Source organism: Mobula birostris, chromosome 31, assembly GCF_030028105.1.
Source record: "Mobula birostris isolate sMobBir1 chromosome 31, sMobBir1.hap1, whole genome shotgun sequence".
NCBI lineage: Eukaryota > Metazoa > Chordata > Chondrichthyes > Myliobatiformes > Myliobatidae > Mobula > Mobula birostris.
In genome coordinates this window covers 21,970,710-21,987,965 of record NC_092400.1, presented here as the reverse complement: position 1 = coordinate 21,987,965, position 17,256 = coordinate 21,970,710, and the positions used below count along the sequence as shown (strand labels likewise).

Sequence of the window (17,256 nt, the reverse complement as noted above, 5' to 3'; positions counted from 1 at the left end):
GATTTGTTACTCAGTTTAATGGTAATTTAATTTTTTTTTTAAAAATACCTATGTCCCATGAAACCGATTTATTGGGGTAGCCATTTAATTGGGCCAAAATGTACTGATCCCAATGTGTCCAAATTAATCAGAATACACTGTATATAAAGAGTAAAATAAAAGAGGGAAGAGAGGATATGGGACCGCTGGAAAATTATGTTAGAGAGATAGTAATAGAGGACAAGAAAATGGTGGATGAATTGAATTAGTGGTTTTCTTAAGGGGAAATCTTGCCTGACAAATCTGTTGGAATTCTTTGAGGAATTACAGGCAGAATAGACGAAAAGTTAGTGAATGTTGTTTACTTGGATTTTCAGAAGGCTTTTGACAAGATGCTGCAAATGAGGCTGCTAAACAAAATAAGAGCCCATGGTATTACAGGAAAGATACTAGCATGGATAGAAGACTGGCTGTTTTTTTTCTTGAGTCATTGTAAGTGTTGCTTACTTCAATGTACTCCTGTTAATTTTGGATAATAATAATAAAAAGAAAGAAGACTGGCTGATTGTCAGAAAGCAAAGAATGGGAATAAAAATGCAAACAAGAGGAATTCTGCAGATGCTGGAAATTCAAGCAACACACATCAAAGTTGCTGGTGAACGCAGCAGGCCAGGCAGCATCTCTAGGAAGAGGTACAGTCGACGTTTCAGGCCGAGACCCCTATAAAGAAGGCTTTTACAGATTGACAGCCAGTGATCGGTGGTGTTTCTCAGATGTCTGTGTTGGCTCTGCTACTTTTCACATTATATGCTAATGCTCTGGATGATAGAATTGATAGCTTCGTGGTCAAGTTTGCAGATGATACAAAGATAAGTGGAGGCCAGGTAGTGTTGAGAAAACAAAGTCTGCAGAAAGACTTGGACAGAGTAAGAGAAAGGACAAAGAGAGGGCAGATGAAATACAGCGTAGGGAAGTGTATGGTAGAAACATTAAAAGGTATAAACTATTTTATAAATGGGGAGCTAATCCAGAAAATGGAGGAGCAAGGTGGTCTCAGGAGTCCTGGTAGGATTTCCTAAAGATTAGCTTCCAGGTAAATCAGTAGTAAGAAAAGCAAATGAAACTGAGCATTCAGTACCAGAAGACTAAAATAATACAAAATCTAGGAAGCAATGCCAAGCCTTAAGGCATTGGTTAGACAACATCTGGAGCACCGCGGGGAGTTTTGGGCACTTTATGCAAGAGTGTGCTGGAGATGGTCTGGGGAGGTTTAATGAGAATGATCCCAGGAATTAAATGGTTAAATTACAAGGAGCATTTGATGGCTCTGGGCCTGTACTCGCTGGAGTTTAGAAGAATAAGGTGGCTCTCATTGGCACCTACACAATACTGAAAAGCCTAGATAGAGTGGATGTGGAGAGGATGTTTCCCATAGCGAAGGGGAGATTAGGACCAGAGGGCACAGCCACAAAATAAAAGAATATTCCTTTAGAGCAGAGATGGAGGAATTTCTTTCTTTAGCCAGACGGTGGTGAATCTCTGGAATTCATTGCCACAAACAGCTGTGGAGGCCATGCATGCCATTGGGTATATTTAAAAGAGGTTGATAGATTATTAGTAAAGGCGTCATAGGTTACGAGGAGAAGGCAGGCGAGTGGGGTTGAGAAGGAAACTAAATCAGCCATAATCGAATGGCAGAGCTGTCTCAATGGGCCTAATTCTGCTCCTGTCTTATAGACTCTCAATAATGGATACTGACAGAAAGATAAACCTCTGAGGAGAAATTAACTTAATCTGTTGGTAAGAATATTGTCTTATTGGAGACTTTTGATTTAATGATAAAACCTCAAAGCAGTTACCAAATCAAATGCAAATTAGATACTTTAAAGAGAAAATAATGATCACAAACTTCTGATCTTTGCCCAGATTTAATGTAAAATGTGGCACACGTTGGAAAGAAATTAAGCATCAATATGAAGTTCCAGTTTGTCCCCAGCCATTGAAATTGGAGTTCTTCGCAAAAATATGACTTGGAATATATCTGTAAAAGTAGTTGAATAGCTTAGTAAATGTCAAATATCATTTCTTACTTTTTTGGGACTAAGGTGGGGTAAAGAAAACCCCAAATTCTAGACTTGAAAATTAAAACTATCCCAGGGCTATGCAACATTATGAAAAGAAAGAGACCAATCAGAAGGCAACCTCCATCTAAAAAAAATCAGAAGGACTTTATTGAAAGGAAATAAAAAGCATTATTTATCTAGTTTTATTATGGAAACTCCATTTCATGGAATCCAAATCAGGAAAAAAAAAACAACTGTTTAATTATAAACGTGAGAAATTCTGCAAATGCTGGCAATTCAAACAACACGCACATGCCAGGGGAAACTCAGGTCAGGCAACATCTATGGAAATGAATAAGCAGCCGACGTTTCAGGCTGACACCCTTCTTCAGGACTGAGAAGGAAGGAAGATGACAGAGCAAAAAGGTGGGGAAAGGGGAAGGAGGATAGCTAGAAGCAGGAGAGGTAAAAGGCTGGCGAGGAAAGAATCTGATAGGAGAGGAGAGTGGACCATAGGGGAAAGGGGAGGAGGAGGGGACACGGGGGAAGAAATAAAGAGATAGGCGGGTGAGAAGAGGCAAGAGACCAGAGGTGGGAATAGAAGGGGGGGGGGGGAAGAGGGATTTTTTCTTAAACTGGAAGGAGAGATCAATATTCATACCATCAGGTTGGAGGCTACCCAGATGGAATATAAGTGTTGCTCCTCCACAAGGGTGGCCTCATCGCGGCACAAGAAACAGCCGTGGACCAACATGTTGGAACGGGAAATCAGAACAAAAAAAGTTTGGCCAGCAGGAAGTTCCACTTTTGGCAAATAGAGCGGAGGTGCTCGACAAAGCGATCCCCCAATCTATGGTACACGTGAATCTGGACCAGGCGTTCGCTATTCAGATTCCACCATGCAATAAAATGGTTTCTGATCCTTCACTTTTCAGCTACCTTCCCATAACCTTCCCATAATGTCTCTGATTCCTTTAAATCAGGGGCTCCCAATCTTTTTTTTAGGCCCTGGACCCTTACCATTAACTGAGGCCCCAGGTTGGGAAATCTATAAATCCGCCTTGAATAGGTTCAATGATAAGCTTTCAATGCCTCAGGGGTAGAGAATTCATCACCTTCTGAATGAAGAAATCCCTGTCCATTTCAGTCCAAAATGGCCTACCCCTTACTTTGACACTTTGAACTTTAGCTGTGGAATTCTCAGCCAGGACAAGCATCCTCTGCAGTTCAGCTGCACATTTCCATGTGATCACCTACTATTGTTCTAAAGACAATATACTTCTCCTACGCAGAAGATCCCACAGCACATTAGTGAGCAACAAGCCCTGTTTTCCTTCTTTAGTCAACAGAATTAAAACTGTTTAAACAATCGTTCATTTCCATCGCTGTCAGTGAAGCTAGAAACTGCCTGCCAATGACTGCAATTTTGCAGAGCTGTCAGCCACATGCATGCAACTTGGAGCAGAGGCACTTATACAAATACTCATTGTTTTACTGTTACACAAAAATTATCTGAAGGTCATTTTTAAATGCAGCTGTTAACCCATTTAAAGATGATTAAAACAAGATTCAAGATTCAAAGTACATTTACTATCAAAGCACATATACAATTCTGAGATACATCTTCCCACAGACAAACACAAATCAAAGAAAGACCATAGAACCCGTTCAGGAAAACTGCCAACAGCCAGTGTGCAAAAAAAAACAAACAAATTGCGCAAACAGCATAAAGCGAGTGAACAACACAGACTATCAAACCAGTAGTATTCAGTTTTGTTCCGTACTACTAGCCAGTGCAGGTCATAGGGCCATTGTTCACTGAAGCACCCTAGCCCACATCCATCACCCCAATCAAACTGCACAAAAACAACATTTTTTTTTAAAGTAACCAGAATCCAGTACACATACCACATGAACCTCAAAATGTCCCCCAAAAATAAGTTCAGGCTGAAAACATTCACAAATGCTACAAGTACAAAAGAAAATTGAACAAACATTTGACAAAGGTTCATGAGTATGTTAAAACAGATCACAAGGGGGACAAGTTAACCAGTATGAATAATGCGATGACGAAATCCATAGCCATGTAGGATAAGAGACCAATTACAATATGGGAGTACTGGTGCACCTGCGTTTCAAATGATCCAAGTCAACATTGTTCGGCACACATTCATAAAATGCAGGAAAATAGCATTGTACCTTTAAATCCCTCTTCGTCTAATACCAGTGTGTAGTCATCAGTCATTTCCGTCAGGCTGAAGAACTTACACCTGCAACACCAAAATAAGAGGGAGAGATTAGCACAGAGTGTAAGATGGGCTGAATGGCCTGATTCTGATCCAGTGTCTGATGGTCTTTCAGGGAGAATAGGGTTAAGGGGGGAAACCGATCAGCCACAATCAAATGGCAAGCCAGACTCAGTGGGCCAAATCCTGCTCCAATGCCGTGTGGTCTAAATGATGCACAGTTTTGGACATCTTCCAGCTAGATGATGAAGAAAAGAAAAAGGTCAGTAATTGCTCAATTTGATTGTCTATGTATTATTCCAGTGGCAGGGTGGAGATGTGACTCTACCAAAGGAGGTGTAAGGTGCTAGCCTGTAGGTCACCCTTGATCAAGGTGTAGCACCTGCTTAGCCCTCGATCAGGGCGACATTAAGCCATGGGAGCAGGTGGTGGATGGTCATACGAGCGGCTGGTGCATATCGCAAGTCCTGGTTACGCAACCAATGAAGCCAATCTCTGAAGACTGTTGAGGTCACCTGTCTTGTAAAGACACTGCCCGGAAGGCAATGGCAAACCACATGTAGAAAAATTTGCCAAGAACAATCATGGTTAAAGACCATGAACACCCACATCATACAACACAGCACATGATGATGATGATGATGATGATGAATTATTGTTATTGCAATTAGCACCAAAAATCAAACGTGGTGGAACTCAGCAGGTCAGGCAACATCTATGGAAATTAGTAAATAGTTGACATTTTTAGCCAAGACCCTTCTTTAGCACCAAAAGCATTTAGGAATTAAGGAATTGTGGAAAATGAAAAAAATATTGCAGGTGCTGGAAAACTAAAATAAAAATAGAAAATATTGGAAATACTCAGCAGGTCATCAGGCCATTCTGTGGGCAGAAAAACAGAGTTAGTGTTGCAATTTGGATCTTTTGTCAGAAGTGGGAAGGAGACAAAGGCAGCTCAATTACCTACAGCGAGAGGGTGATGCACTGGTAGGATAAAAGCCGGTTCTCGGGTGGGGGGGGGGGGATAAACTTTAAACTGCTGGTCAAAGAGTGAATTGGAAAATTAAAGCCTTACTTATAAGCTTACTTACCGAGATTTTAAAAAAATATATTTTCTGATTTATTGCAGATTTTTAGCACCTGTGTTTTTTGGTTTTTGTTTTTATTTGAAGAGTTATTTTTTTCCTCGTGGTAGAACAACCCAGTCATTGGTGCAATACATCAGCAGATTTTAACTTTAAACTCATACTCATGCCTTTAAGAACATTTCATTGCTGTCTGAATAGTTTGAATTGCACAAGGTTACTGTTATGAGAATTAACTGTATAGAAGCTTTTGCCTTATTTTACCTACAACTAACCCATCAGAATCAGGTTTAATATCACTGGCAGGTGTCGTGAAATTTGTTGTTATGCAGCAGCAGTACACTGCAATACATAATAAAAGCTGTAAGTTACAGATAATGTACGTTTTTAAAAGTTAAATTAAATGAGCAGGGCAAAAGAGAGAGAGAAACAGTAGTGAGCTGGTGTTCAGGAGTTCAACGTCCATTTAGAAATCAGACGGCAGGGCGAGGGGGTGGGTGGAAGAAGCTGTTCCTGAATCACTGAGTGTGTGCCTTCAGGCTTCTGTACCTCCTACCTGATGGTAGCAAAGAGAAGAGGGCACGTCCTGGGTGATGGATGCCGCCTTTTTGAGGCATCGCTCCTTGAAGGCGTCCCGGATGCTGGGGAGGCCAGTGCCCACGATGGGGCTGACCGATCTCACGAGTTTCTGCAGCTTATTTCGATCCTGTGCAGTGGCCCCTCCATTACAGGTGGCTGATGCAGCCAGTTAGAATGTTTGGCATGCACGATCTGTAGAAATTTGCAAACGTCTTTTGTGACTCCCAGTTCTCCTCGATTAACACCCCTAATGAAATATAGCTGCTGTCATGCCTTCTTTATAACTGCAATGGACCTTCCCAGATAAGTTTCATATTGTGTTTTATTACACATGCTGACTTTTATTAATTTATTGTGATACAGCACCGAGTAGGCCCTTCGAGCCGCGTTGCCTAGCAACCCTAGCCCCATCACAGGACAACTTACAATGACCAATTAACCTACCGACTGGTACATCTTTGGACTGTGGGAGGAAACCAGAGCACCTGAAGGAAATGCACGTGGTCACGGTACAAACTCCTCACAGGCAACGGCTGGGATTGAAGCCAGGTCACTGGTACTGTAAAGTGCTCTGCTGACCACTGTGCCACCGTGCTGCCCCAGGTGACTTTTCAGCTTCACTATTTGAGGCTGGGTGGCAAAAACAAAATGAAGTGATGCTGTTTCTCTCCTTGTGAATTGTTTAAAAAAATAAAACCTGCACTATCTGATTAAATAAGAGACCACCTACAAAATGGATCAGAGTTCCTCCACTGTATAGCAATAAATTGGCCCTAAACTATTCTAAATTGTCTTCAACTAACATTAAAGAGTGGTCCATACCTTTCTCAAATAATCTACAGACCAGCGAGAATGAGCTGATCTTTCACATCTAAAATGGTGCTCTTGATGTTTGGGCGCTGCAGTTCTGGGAAACTTAAGGTACAATAGGTACATTCAATGTCAAAGAAATATATACAATATACATCATGAAATTCTGGTATACCTGCTCATTAATGCAAATATCTAATCAGCAACTCAAAGCATAAAAGCATGCAGACGTGTTCTAAGAAATTCAATTGATGAAAATATCATAAATATATAAAGACCAAATATCAGAGTGGGAAGAACTGACTTTAGTAAATGTTGGTACCAGACGTAGTGGTTTGAGTATCTCAAAAACCACTCATTTCCTGGAACTTCCACACACAAACAGAGAATGTTACGAAGTAAAAAAAATCCTGTGAACGACAGTTCTGTGGGTGAAGATGCCTTGTTAACAAGAGGCATTGGAGAATGGCCAAACTGGTTCAAGCTGACTGGAAGGAGGCAGTAACTCAAATAACCATGAGCTACAATGGTGGTGTGCAGAAGAGCTCCCCCGAACGCACAACATGTTGAACCTTGAAGTGGATGGGCTACAGCAGCAGTCCCCAACCACCGGGCTGCAGACCGGTACCGCAAGAATATCGTCAATATTAAACCGGTCCGTGGTGCAAAAAAGGTTGGGGACCCCTGGGCTACAGCAGCAGAAGACCACAGACATACACTCACTTTAATTAGGTACAGGAGGTCCTAACAAAGTGGCTACAGAATATATATACTTGCTGGCTAACTCGCCCATATCTTTCTTCATTCCAAGACAAACCATAGCTACAGCACTCTAATTTCTATTTAAACATTTTGCATTAAATTCTACTGCAATCCTCTTCCTTCACAGCTCTTTGGATAATTACTTTATGATCTGATTTAAAGCGACACCAGCTTATGGACAGTTTGCAGCAATGATGCAAGCACATTCCTATCTGAATCTATCTAGCTTTTCAGTATTTCAAAACCAGCCCCATTCACATTGTCCTCACTGCAAGGACATCACCCTGTAGAGCAAGATTCAAGATCACTTATTACCAAAGAATGTATAAATGATACAACTGAGGTTCGTTTGCTCATTGGTAGCCACAAAGCAGGAAAACCGAAAGAACCAATTAAAAAAAAACTTAAAAATAAGAACACTCGATGTGCAAGAGAAAGAAAAAAAACATGCAAACAATTGAAGCGAACAACAGCATTTCGAATCAAAATAGAGTCCTCAGATCTGAACCCCAGAGCAGCCAAGAGCAGGCCCAAAGTCTCGCTAATCAGTCCATTGTATTAGCAAGCACAGAGCACAACAGACAGGGCAGTCTTCATAGCCTCACCATCATGGAAAGAGGAGTGACAATCATGGCCAGCAAGTGAAATCAGCTCCTGTCCTGACTGACGTACTGTCTTTTCAGCCCATCTGGGCCAGCGTTTGAATGGACTCAACAATAGAATAGCAAAGGGTCCACGCCCTGGAGAGAGGAGTGAAGATCACAGACAACGAGTGAAATCAGCTCTTACATCCGATCTGGGCCAGAGAATTGTACCTTGCGCTAGATCCAGGTGCAGTGAAAGGCTCCAGGCCTAGACCATGCCATCCAACGACTTGCTCCAGCCCCAGATTTTTGTTGCCCAGCCCAAAGACGCACTTAAGCTCTTCAGATCAGCTCGGCACCCAGAGCAATTCAGCCTCACACCTGGGCCAGTTGAAGGAGCACCAGAACCCCATCTGCAACAGCCCACGAACTCGCCTCGCCAGCACTCACCCCTTCACTGTTTGCCGCAATATCACTAGGTATTTTCAGTGATATTTGTGCTAACTTTTACATAAAAACAATTAGTAAAGCATCAGGAATGTTCTGTCTGGATGGCACACAAGCAAAAGGTTTTTATTGTATTTCAGTACCATAAATTGGAGCATAATTAGGCCATTCAGCCCATCAAGTCTGGTCTGCCATCCCATCATTTATTATGATTTATTATTCCTCTCAACCCCATTCTCCGGCCTCCTCCCCCTCACCTCTGATGCCGACTTACCAAAAACCTATCAACGTCCGCTTTATATATACCCAGTGACTTGGCCTCCACAGTTGTCCATTGCAATGAATTCCACAGATTCACTACCCTCTAGCTAAAGAAATTCCTCATCTCTTCTAAACAGACTTTCCTCTATCCTGAGAGTGTGCCCTCTAGTCTAAGGCTTCCCTACTATAAGAAACACCCTCCCTACATCTACTCAGTCTAGGCCTTTCAATATTCAGTAGGTTTCAATTCGATCTCTCCCCCCACCCCGAAATTCTTCTAAACTCCAGCAAGTACAGGCACAGAGCCATGAAATGCCCCTCATATGTTAACCCTTTCGTTCCTGGGATCATTCTCATAAACCTACTCTGGACACTTACAACGCCAGCACACCTTCTTAAAAAAGGGGTCCAAAACTGCTTACAGTAGCTTATTTGCAGTCTGACCAGTAAAGCCTTCGCATTACATCCTTGCTCTTATATTCTAGTCCTCACGAAGTGAAAACTAACATTGCATTTGCCTTCCTTACCATCGACTCAGCCTGCAAGTTAACCTTTAGGGAATGCTGCACAAAGACTCCCAAATCCCTTTTGCATCTCTGATATTTGAATTTTCTCCCCATTTAGCAAATAGTCTATGCCTTTATTCTTTCTACCAAAGTGCATGACCATACACTTCCCTACACTATATTCCATCTGCCACTTCTTTGCCCATTCTCCCAATCTGTCTGAGCCCTTCTGCAGAATCCTTGCTTCCTCAACACTACCTGCCCCTCTACCTAACTTTGTATCATCCATCAAGCCATCAATTCCACCATCCAAATCATTGACATTGATAGAAGCAATTTTAAAACCGGCCACTGAGGAACACCACTAGTCACCAGCAGCCAACCAAAAAAGGCCTCTTTATTCCCACTCTTTTGTCTCCTGCCAGTCTTCTACCCATGAAGATAAATCTTCCCTGTAATACCATGGGCTCTTATCTTCTTAAGCAGCCTCATGTGCAACACCTCAAAGGCCTTCTGAAAATTCAAGTAAACAACATCACTGACTGTCCTTCATCTAACCTGCCCATTATTTCCTCAAAGAATTCCAAAAGATTTATCAGGCAAGATTTTCCCCTTAAGGAAAGGGGTCCATGCTGACTTTGGACCACATTGTCATGTGTCTCCAAGTACCCCAAAATTTCATCCTTAACAATGGACTTCCAACATCTTCACTGAAGTCAGGCTAACTGACCTATAATTTACCTTTTTTTCAGCCTTCCCCCTTCTTAAAGAGTGGAATGACTTTTGCAATTTTCCAGTCCTCTGGACCCATTCCATAATCTAGTGATTCTTGAAAGATCATTACTAATGCCTCCACAATCTCTTTACCCCAGGGTTCTGAAAGTGGTAGCTGTAGTCCATCAGGTCCAGGTGACACATCCATCTTCAGTCCTTTCAGCTTCCCAAGGATCTTCTCCTTAGCAATAACAACTACACTCACTTCTGTCCCCTGACACTCTCGACTTCCAGGCATACTGCTTGTGTGTTCCTTGGTGAAGACTGATACAAAATATTTAAGTTCATCCTCCAGTACTACTCCTTCAGTGTTATTTTCCAGAGGTCCATAAACACTCTCTTTTACTCTTTATATAGCTAGAGACAAACTTTTAATATCCTCTTATATTATTGGCTAGCTTGCATGTATATTTCATCTCTTCTCTCTATGGTTTTTTAGTTGCCTTCTATTGGTTTTAAATGTTTTCAGTAATTTTTGCTATATTATATGCCCTCGTTTTTGCTTTTATGCTGTCTTTAACTTCCCATCAACCACTGTTGCCTCATCCTCCCTTTAAAATACTACTTCATCTTTGGATGCATTTATCCTAAACCTTCCGAATTGCCCTCAGAAACTCCAGCCATTGCTGTTCTGCCATTATCCCTGCTAGTGTCCCCCTCCAATCAACTTTGGTCTGCATATTAAGTCCCCCATGACACTGGCAGGGATAACGGCAGGGTAACATTGCCCTTTTTACTAGCCATTTCTATCTCCCATTGTAATTTGTATCCCACATCCTTGGCTACTATTCAGAGGCCTGTAGAAAACTCCCAAAAGAGTCTTTTTACCCTTGTAGTTTCTCGACTCTACATCTTCTAATCATACTTCACTTTTTTCTAGGAAATTGATTCATTTTTTACAAATAGAGCCACCACGCCCCTTGGCCTACTTGCTTGTCCTTTCAATACAATGTGTATCCTTGGATGTTAAGCTCCCAACTGAGATCTTCTTTCAGCCATGACTCAGTGATGCCACATCATACCTTCCAACCTCTCACTGCAATACAATATCTACCTTATTCTGTATACTGCGTATATTCAAATATAACACCTTCTGTCCTGTATTCATCACCCTTTAAGATTGTGCCATGTTACACTTTAACTCATCACACTGACTGCAATTTTGTCCTATCATCTACACGCCCTTCCTAACAGTCTCACTACATACTACATCTAGTCATAAACCAACTGCCCCATCCTCAGCCCTATTCCCATCCCTTGTCACATTAGTTTAAACCCTCCCCAACAGCTCCAGCAAACGTGCCTACAAGGATATTGGTCCCCCCTTGGGTTTAGGTGTAATCTGTCATTTTTGTACAGGTCATACCTTCCCCAGAAGGGTTCTCAATGATTCAGAAATCAGAAACCCTGTCCCTTGCACCAATTCCTCATGACAATAATAAACTGATATTTGCCCAAACTAGAAATAATCAATATTCACTGACATTTTCAGTGTTCCTGGTTTGGATTAGTATTCCTACCATCTCAGACTCTAGGTACGGACTATTTACATTTACTTTCTGGCCCAAGTAAATTACTTCCTTCTGCACAAAAGAGATATTGATTTCTCTCAAACTTGCCATTGTGCTGATGTCTAAATACTGTGGCCATTGCTATTAGGATACCATCTGTCTATGTAAAGAATGAACAGCTCCCCGCAGTGTCCTATCAAGGGTTGCCGGAGCGTTTCTCATAAGGATATCATAAAAGTGCACAAATACAATGGGTTCTAGGGAATAATTATTAGATACAGTTGATTAGTTACATCTACATTCTAAGCTTGCACCTAGCTGAATAAGTACAACTTTATGAAGATCTTGGCCTACAGATCTGAAAAATGGCCAGAGAGGATTGTTTATCATCCAAATATAAAATTTCCATAGCACAACTAACTCTCCCCTGCTTTAGGCACTACAGCAGTGGATGTCACCAATCGTGGGGTATTGTCTACCACATCATTAGATTTGTTTGCTTTGCCTTCACACATACCTTCTGTATAGCAACAGCTCAAATGCCATCTATAAATTTACTGTTGTTGATAGAATCTCAAATGATGACAAGGAGGCATACGAGGGCACAATACTTGTAGATCAGCCGGTTGAGTGGTGTCACAATGACAATCTCAAACCCAACAGCACCAAGACCAAGGAATTAATTGTGGACCTCAGGAAGAGAAAGTCGAGGGAACCACCCACCAATCCTCATTCTGGGGTCAGCTTCAAGCTCCTGAGTGTCAACATCTCACAGGACCAAGCTGAGCCCAACAAACATTGCAATGATGAAGAAATCACATCAACGGATTTACTTCATTCAGATTTTGAAAAGATTCTGCATTTCACCGAAGACTCGCAAATTTCTAAAGATGTACGGTGGAAAGCATTCTAAATGCTTGTATCACAGCCCGGTCTGGGGGCTCTAATGCACAAGAATGCAAAAGGCTGCAGAGCATTGTAAGCTCAGCCAGCTTCATTATCGGCAAATCCCACTCCACCATCAAGTACATCTTCAAGAGGTGGTGCCCCAAGAAGGTGGGGTTCATTACTAACATCTGGAACGCATGCTGATTCCATCCAATTCTTCTTCAGCTTGAATTTTAGCTTCGGAACCATCTGTTCCTGTCCTCACTCTGACATCTTGAAGTAACCTCCTGAATTTCTTGGATATACAGACGTAGTCTACTTGGTTCTCTGTTATGTGGTCAAGTGACACCCAGGTGTTCTTTGGAGTTCTTTTGTGGGGAAAGCGATGGTGCCTCAGTTGACCATGTTATTCAACGCACACATCAGCAAAGAGCTCTCTGTTCCCATTCATCATACCCAGTGTGTTCCCATCACACCGTTGTAACCAATGTCATCTGATCCTAATTTTGCATTGAAGTCTCCCATGAGAATGTTAACATCTCCCTCAGGATACACCTTCTAGGATGTTCTGGGGTCTGTTGTAGAAAGCATCCTTGGTTTCGTTGTCACTGTCATTAGTTGGTGCATGACACTGTACAACACTCAACTTGATCCTTTTTGTCTTCGTTCTAAAGCAGTGGTCCCCAGCCACTGGGCCGCAAAGCATGTGCTACCGGGCCAGGAGGAATCGATATGAGTCAGCTGCACCATTCCTCATTCCCTTTCACGCACTGTTGAATTTGAACATAGGGTTGCCAACTGTCCCGTATTTGCCAGGACATCCCATAGATTGGGCTAAGTTGGTTTCTCCCATACAGGATCGCCCTTGTCCCGTATTTCCCCCGCTAAGGTAGAGCGTTCCTATGAAACCTTTTGTGCCGAAAAGGCATAAAACGAAGAAGCAATTACCATTAATTAATATGGGAAAAAATTTTTGAGCGTTCCCAGACCCAAAAAATAACCTACCAAATCATACCAAATAACCCATAAAAACTAAAATAACTCTAACATATAGTAAAAAAAAAGGAATGATATGATAAATACACAGTCTCCATAAAGTAGAAATAATATACGTACAGTGTAGTCCGGAAGATTAAGCCAAAACTGATTTGTGGGGGGGGGGGGGGAAAAAAATCGGCACGTACGCGCATGCGCACAAAGGTGCCCACACAAGGCTTCAAGGTCATGGTAGTCTTTCTCGGGTAAACACAAGTGTCCCGTCAACACACACAAAAAATGCTGGTGAATGCAGCAGGCCAGGCAGCATCGACAGGAAGAGGTACAGTCGACGTTTCGGCCCAGGACCCCTTGTCAGGATTTGACTGCTACTTTTGTCCCTTATTTGGGAGTGAGAAAGTTGGCAACCCTCCCTAACTATAAAAGACATGTTGAGGTGAGTTTAACCCTACTTGAACAACCACCCCCCCCACCCGGTTGGCCGGTCCACAAAAATATTGTCAATATTAAACTGGTCCATGGTGCAAAAAAGGTTGGGGACCCCTGTTCTAAAGGATGCTGAGATGACGTGGGGGCCATAGGCTTCTCATCCTATCAATACTTCCTGTACAACCTTTGATACACGAGTGCCACTCCTTGTGTGTGTGTGTGGTGCATCGTCTTCCTCATTTCTCCAAATAAAGCAGTAGTTCCCCTGTCATCAGCCACCTCTACCCAGACTGTGTCCATCTTGTCTCACTGATGCTGAGCAGGCTCAGATTGACGGTTTTCCTATTTCGGCCGCCACTTGCGTTGTCTTTACACTTTCATACGGTCTTTACATTCCACCTTCCAATGGTGGCGAACTGGATGATCGGCCCTGTGGCTTCCCCCACGACTTCATACATCTTCTAGGCAAAGGTCCTTCCTCTCCCAGAGGCGAGGTCTTTGGAGCTTCTGTTGGATTTTCTGTAGCTCTTGGTTTCTACGGGATGGGGTTACTAGCCCCATGCCCAACACTCGTTTCACTGCTGTCCATGCCAGAGTTCACAAATCAAATGACCCAGACTATTGAAAAAAACATTCCATCAGCCAAGTGGCCGATTAAAGAAAAAACCCTAAACTTGATTATAATTTTCCTTCAAAAGTCCCAGCTGCTATTTGTCCCCCATTCCTAATTTGCAGATATTTTAATATTAACTGCCCTCCAAATGATGATAATCACCGAAGGATTCCCTCAGAATGCATGCTCTTAGGCACACATTAAAGGCACAAAATTCAATCATTCAACACAAAATGGACAATGCATTATTTCCAATACAGTATTTCACTTGTCAGATTTACAACTCGTAGCACAGCCAAGCTTAAAATTAATCAGTTACGCAAAAAGAGCTCTTCTATAAAAACTTGTTACCTATCCTCAAAGAGGAAGTTTGGTGCAGTGGTTATACCACTAGACAAGTAATCCAGGTGATTGGACAAACAGTCCAAAGATCAGAGTTCAAATTCACCCTGCAATTGTAGAAGCCAGATAAATCTACCCGCAGGAAGATGGACCAAAGAGTTTGGTCAAACAGGGCAGGTCGTGGCCCATAAAGAGCATAAACACCAGTAATGACCAGCTAGACAATAACCGGTCCTGTCAAAACTCAAAATTAAAGTGAGACGCTATGTTCTATTTAAGCACCAATGACCCATCATCTTATTTTATTGCAATTTACAGAGCCCGGTGTCCACAAGTTAGCTGTCACCATTGTCCACGTAAATTGTTTTTAAATTGCCTTTGTAGACTTCAGCAAGGGGAATACATACTAGTCATTATTGAGGGTTCAGAAGCAGAAAGGGTATCAATGTCTCTGAAGATCTATCCTGGGCCCGACATAATGATCCAATTAGAAAAAAGGCACAACAGCAGCTATATTTTCCATTAGGAGTTTGTGGAGATTTGGTATGCCTTGCAAGACTCTAACAAATTTCTACAGAGCATTCTGACTGGTTTGCATCACCCTCTAGTATGAAGGGGGCCATGCAGAGGATCAGAAAAAGTTGCAGAGGATTGTAAACTCATCAAGCTCCATCATGGGCACCAGCCTCCTTAGCATCGAGGACATCTTCAAAAGGTGAAGGTTCAATCGTTGAGGCAGCATCCATCATGAAGGACCCCCACCACCCAGGACATGCTCTCTTCTTACCACTACAATCAAAGAGGTGGTACAGGAGACTGAAGACATACACGGTTAGTTATGCAGGTACAGAAAGCAATTAGGAAGATAAGAGAATGTCATTGTTTGTTTCATATTTCTGACAACATCGGAAGCCATTTGGCCCACTGAGTCTATGCCACCCCATCAGTTTCATTCACCTATGTACGGGGTCTTTCATTTTTGTATGTTAAATTTAAAATGGCTTCTTTGTTATGTTATACTTGGGAATGCTTCTTTGTTATGTTAAATGTTGAGGAAGTCTCTAGCTAGACACTTGCTTGGGTTAATACAGATAGCAGCGTGCTATTAGCCCAATGGGTATTCATGTTATGTGATAATGCTGTATCATACGACTGGGGAAGGGGTTTTTGGCGGGGAGTCGGAGGAGAGACGGGGAGGACGGCGGACGTGCGGAAAGGCTCCGGTCGATCACTGCGGGTGGTCCCGAGCCGTGAGTCGACAGGTTTCGGGTGGTCGTCAGGAATCGATTGAGCTCCAACGGTTATGCGCGAAGAACTTGGAGTTTGATAAGTCTGGCGCCTTTTTTTCCCATTACTTCCTTTTCTGTATCCAATTTATATTAATTTCATAGACTTAGTAATACCTATAAAGTGTACTTGGTAAAACGTACTGGGTGTGCTGGCTGATGATCGATGTTTGGGATTGATTTGGGCAGCAGTGGTGCAGCGACCGACTTCATGGGAAGCGTTCAGGCAGGTGCTGGGCGGGATTTCCCCTACACGTATACGAGCCAATATAACTGAGCATTATACCTAATTGCTCCCTTGTAATCTGGTTTCTCTTTCTCACATGCCAATTAACTCGTCCAATTCTCCAATAGCTAAATAACCTACCAACCAGCAGATATTTTGAACATAAACACCCAGGAGAAACTCATGCAGACACAGCAAGCACATGCCAACTTAACAGACTTGAATTCAATCTGGAAGATTGAGCTGAGACACAGCAGCTCTAAAACCATGGCAAGCGGATTTGAAGACCAAAGTTGGAAGGTAAGTCTTCAGTAACACAGAGCAATGGTGAAACTACATCTGAAGTACTCTGTATTAGTCTCCTTTTTGAAGGAAGGATGTAATGTGTTAGAAATTCAAAAGATTAACTAGACTGATCTGGAATACATGGGTTATTTTTAAGGTAAAGGCTAGACAGGATCCCCAGCCAAGAGGGGATATGATTGAAGCAGAGTGGATGTGGAAATGCAGCTTCCTCTTATGGAAGAATCAAGAAGCTTGCCTCAGTTGTTAATCTTAGAGGACAAGGCTCAGAAGTCAAAGACTAAAGGGCACAAAATCTGAAGTAGAGACTGTTAAGCAAGAAGGTGAAACATCACCAGGGGTGGGCAGGAACACAAGATTATAGAAACAGAATTTAGCTATTTGGCCCAGAGTCTGCTCCAGCATTTCATCATGGCTGATCCAATGTTCCTCTCAGCCTCAATCTCCTGTCTTCTCCCTGTATCCCTTCGTGCCCTAACCAATCAAGAATCCTTCAATCTCTGCCTTTCAAATCATGGAATCATTTCTGAACTTTCTTTGAACCCTCTCCAGTTTCAGTACATCCT

At 42.3% G+C, this 17,256-nt stretch overlaps 1 protein-coding gene across 1 annotated transcript in view; it reads right to left on the bottom strand.

The window, feature by feature from the left end:
- LOC140190819 (cytosolic arginine sensor for mTORC1 subunit 2-like) overlaps window positions 1–17,256 on the bottom strand; it is a 70,004-nt gene that overhangs the window by 42,988 nt on the left and 9,760 nt on the right. Inside the window, exon 2 of the mRNA XM_072247686.1 lies at window positions 4,242–4,312. Coding sequence (XP_072103787.1) covers window positions 4,242–4,287 — 46 coding nt within the window. The 5' untranslated portion in view covers window positions 4,288–4,312. The remainder of the gene's footprint in view (window positions 1–4,241; window positions 4,313–17,256) is intronic.